The sequence below is a fragment of the Vipera berus genome (genome assembly GCF_964194415.1).
Source record: "Vipera berus genome assembly, chromosome: W".
Taxonomy (NCBI): Eukaryota; Metazoa; Chordata; class Lepidosauria; order Squamata; family Viperidae; genus Vipera; species Vipera berus.
The window spans coordinates 76,582,360-76,584,990 of record NC_138210.1 but is presented as its reverse complement, the minus strand read 5'-3'; the positions used below and the strand labels follow the sequence as shown (position 1 = coordinate 76,584,990).

General features: G+C 65.5%; 1 protein-coding gene across 1 annotated transcript in view; it reads left to right on the top strand.

Moving 5' to 3' along the window:
- The window catches only part of LOC308676478 (transcription initiation factor TFIID subunit 6-like), a 4,932-nt gene extending 4,082 nt beyond the window's left edge, over positions 1-850 (top strand). The window contains 2 exon segments of the mRNA XM_081342292.1: positions 4-145; positions 218-850. Of these exon segments, the coding sequence (XP_081198418.1) occupies positions 4-145; positions 218-598 (523 nt within the window). The 3' untranslated portion in view covers positions 599-850.
- Positions 851-2,631: the final 1,781 nt, after the last annotated feature.

Below are 2,631 nucleotides of genomic sequence, written 5' to 3'. Positions count from 1 at the left end.
CAGCATCATCAAGGTGCCCGGCTCTATCACCCTCCCTGTGCAGACCCTCGTCTCAACCCGGCCGGCCACCCCAACGCAGCCCTCGCCTCCGCCCACCAAATTCATTGTCATGTCTTCTGCCTCTGGCACCTCCACTTCCCAGCAGGTACGTTGTGGGAGGGGGTGGGGGGGCAGGCGGGCAGGCGGGCTCTTTTCTGACCTCCTCTTGCTCTCACAGGTGATCACACTCAGCGGTGGCCAAGCCAGCACCTCCACTTCGCCCGTCACCAGCACAGTGCCCAGCACGCAACCCCTTGTGAAGTTGGTTTCTGGTGCGCAGGCAGCCCCCAGTCCCCCCATCTCAGGCAGCGTCCAGAAGTACATTGTGGTTTCTCTGCCGCCTGCCACAGAGGGCAAAGGGGGGGCCTCCCAGCTCTCCCCCTCGTCCTCTGCTCCGCCCAGCCTGGGACTCGCCAGCGGAGCCCTCAAGCAGGAACGCAGCAGCAGCCCCCAGTTGCCAGGTGGTGCCAGCACCACCACCGGTGCCACCGCCTTCCTCACCAAAGCCACCAATGGGGGGCAGGGCTTGGTGCCCGAGTCCCCACAGCCCTCCCGCTAGAATTCACAACCTGCCATCTGTGGGTGGGCTACAGTCCCACGCCTCAGCTTTCAATGCTATGGGAGAGCGCCGCTATGGGCCAAGCTTGCCCTGAACCGAGGACTGACCTTTCGTCCTGCCCACCTATGGAGAGAAAGGGGGTGATGGTGGTTCCCCATTGCATGAGTAGCAAGGGTGCTCCTTCCACTGCCTTTGACAAAATATGTTTGCTGTAAATACTTTCCAGTACTTAATAAACATGCCTGTTCAACAGCATGGGGGTGGGGGTCTTGTTCGGGGACTAGCAGGGGGCATAACCTGAGTGGCGGGAGAGGGTTCTAGAAGCTGAGCCCAATGTGCTGCTAAGGCCTTTGCTCCCTGGTAGGGGGCTGCACTGGTGTGGGATGCAGGACGTCAATGCAAGTTTGGAAGAGCCTGGGGAGCTTCAGGCCTGCTGGAGGGGCTGGGTCTGCCAAGGGGAGCTGTCACCCCACTCCAGCCGAGGATCCTGCTGCTGCCACTCCTGAAGGGCCAATCTTGGGGGGCAGGCAGAGCCCAAGCTCCCCACCCATCCGCCCTGGGCGTTGGCTCTGGGGGAAGGTAAGCCCTGGAAAGGGGTGTGGTAGAACTGGGAAGCGGCCTTGGTGCAGATTGCACCGGGTGAGCAGAGGGAGTCCAGCCACGGGTCCCGCCCCCCACAGCGGACCCCAGAAAGACACGCGGCCTGCTTGGCCTTTGCAGGTGGTGTCTTTACTGCCCTCCGGGCGGCCCGGCGGTAAGCGCCCTCTGCCTTGGAAGCGACCCCATCTCCCGGAGTCTCGGCTTGTGCAACGGGCGGGTGTCAGCGGTCGCTTGGGCCGGTTTATCGGGGTCGGGAGGCCAGAGGCTGCCCGCTGTCTGGGAAGTGCGACTGGGAAGCCGTTCGGGGACGAAGAAGACCATCGGCCGCCTCTGCTCCGCCCAGGCGGTGCCTAACCAGCTGCTGGGGCCGCTGCCGCTTCTCTGTCCCGCCGTCGGTCGCCTGCGGTCTGTCGAGGGGGCCTCGCTGCGCTGCTCCGCGGGTGAGGCGTGCTGGGCGGCCGAACCGCCTTCTGGGGAGGGAGAGGGGCCAGGAGGCGCGCGTCAATCCGCCCTTCCTGGCGGTCGGCGCTTTTCTCTCCGCCGGCAAGGCTGCGGCTCCCGCCTCCCGCTTTTCTCCCCGCCGTCCCTCGAGCCTCACGGCTACCCCCTTACAAAGTCCCGGCTCCCGAACCTCGGCAGTCTGCGGGCTGACGACTCTCGCTCCTTTGCGCCTGGCTCCGGCCGTCCGAGCGCCGACTGCGCCTGGAGGGCAGGTAGAACTGGGGAGAGAAAGAGCGGCACGTCGGGGCCTGGCAGCACGCGCGCTCCCCGGTTCTTTCCGCTGAGGCGGAGAGGCCCTCCCCGTTCCAAGAGGGGCGCCTCTCTCCGGCAGGCCAAGGCAGTAAGGCGAGCCTCGCTGCCCGCCCGCCCGCCCGCCCGCGCCCCTTCCTCACCAGAAAGACGGCGTTGCTGACCACGCAGAGCAGGACCGCGCCGCCCAAGAGCCGGGCCACCACGTCGCCGACCTCTCGACAGAGGCTTTGCTGCCAGGACATAGCTGCCGGTGCCCGCTCTCCGGCGGGCTGGAGCGCCACGGGGGACGGGGAGGCATTGTGAGCCCGCGTGAGCTCACAGGGCGAGGGGAGGCAAGAAAGCCGGCCCACCCGCCGGACCGCCTCGCCCCGCCGCAACGGAAGGAGCTGCTGCACCTCCCGTGCACAAGGGATCCGGGCTTATCATTGATCGAATCACTGAATCAAATGAAGATTCGAATCACTGGATTAAGATCCCAGGCGGGGCCACTTCTTCGTGGCACACCCACACCCCTCGGCTCACGCCTTCCAAGTCAGCGGTATCAGCCCTGAAATGAGGCTTCCTTCGGACAGGGACCCTGTTCGGGAACCCCGAATTTCCCGACAGCAGCGCCTCCCTCGTTTACCGCCTAGGGCCCCGGGAGGGGGACCTCTGGTGAATTCCAGACGGGGAAGGAAGAT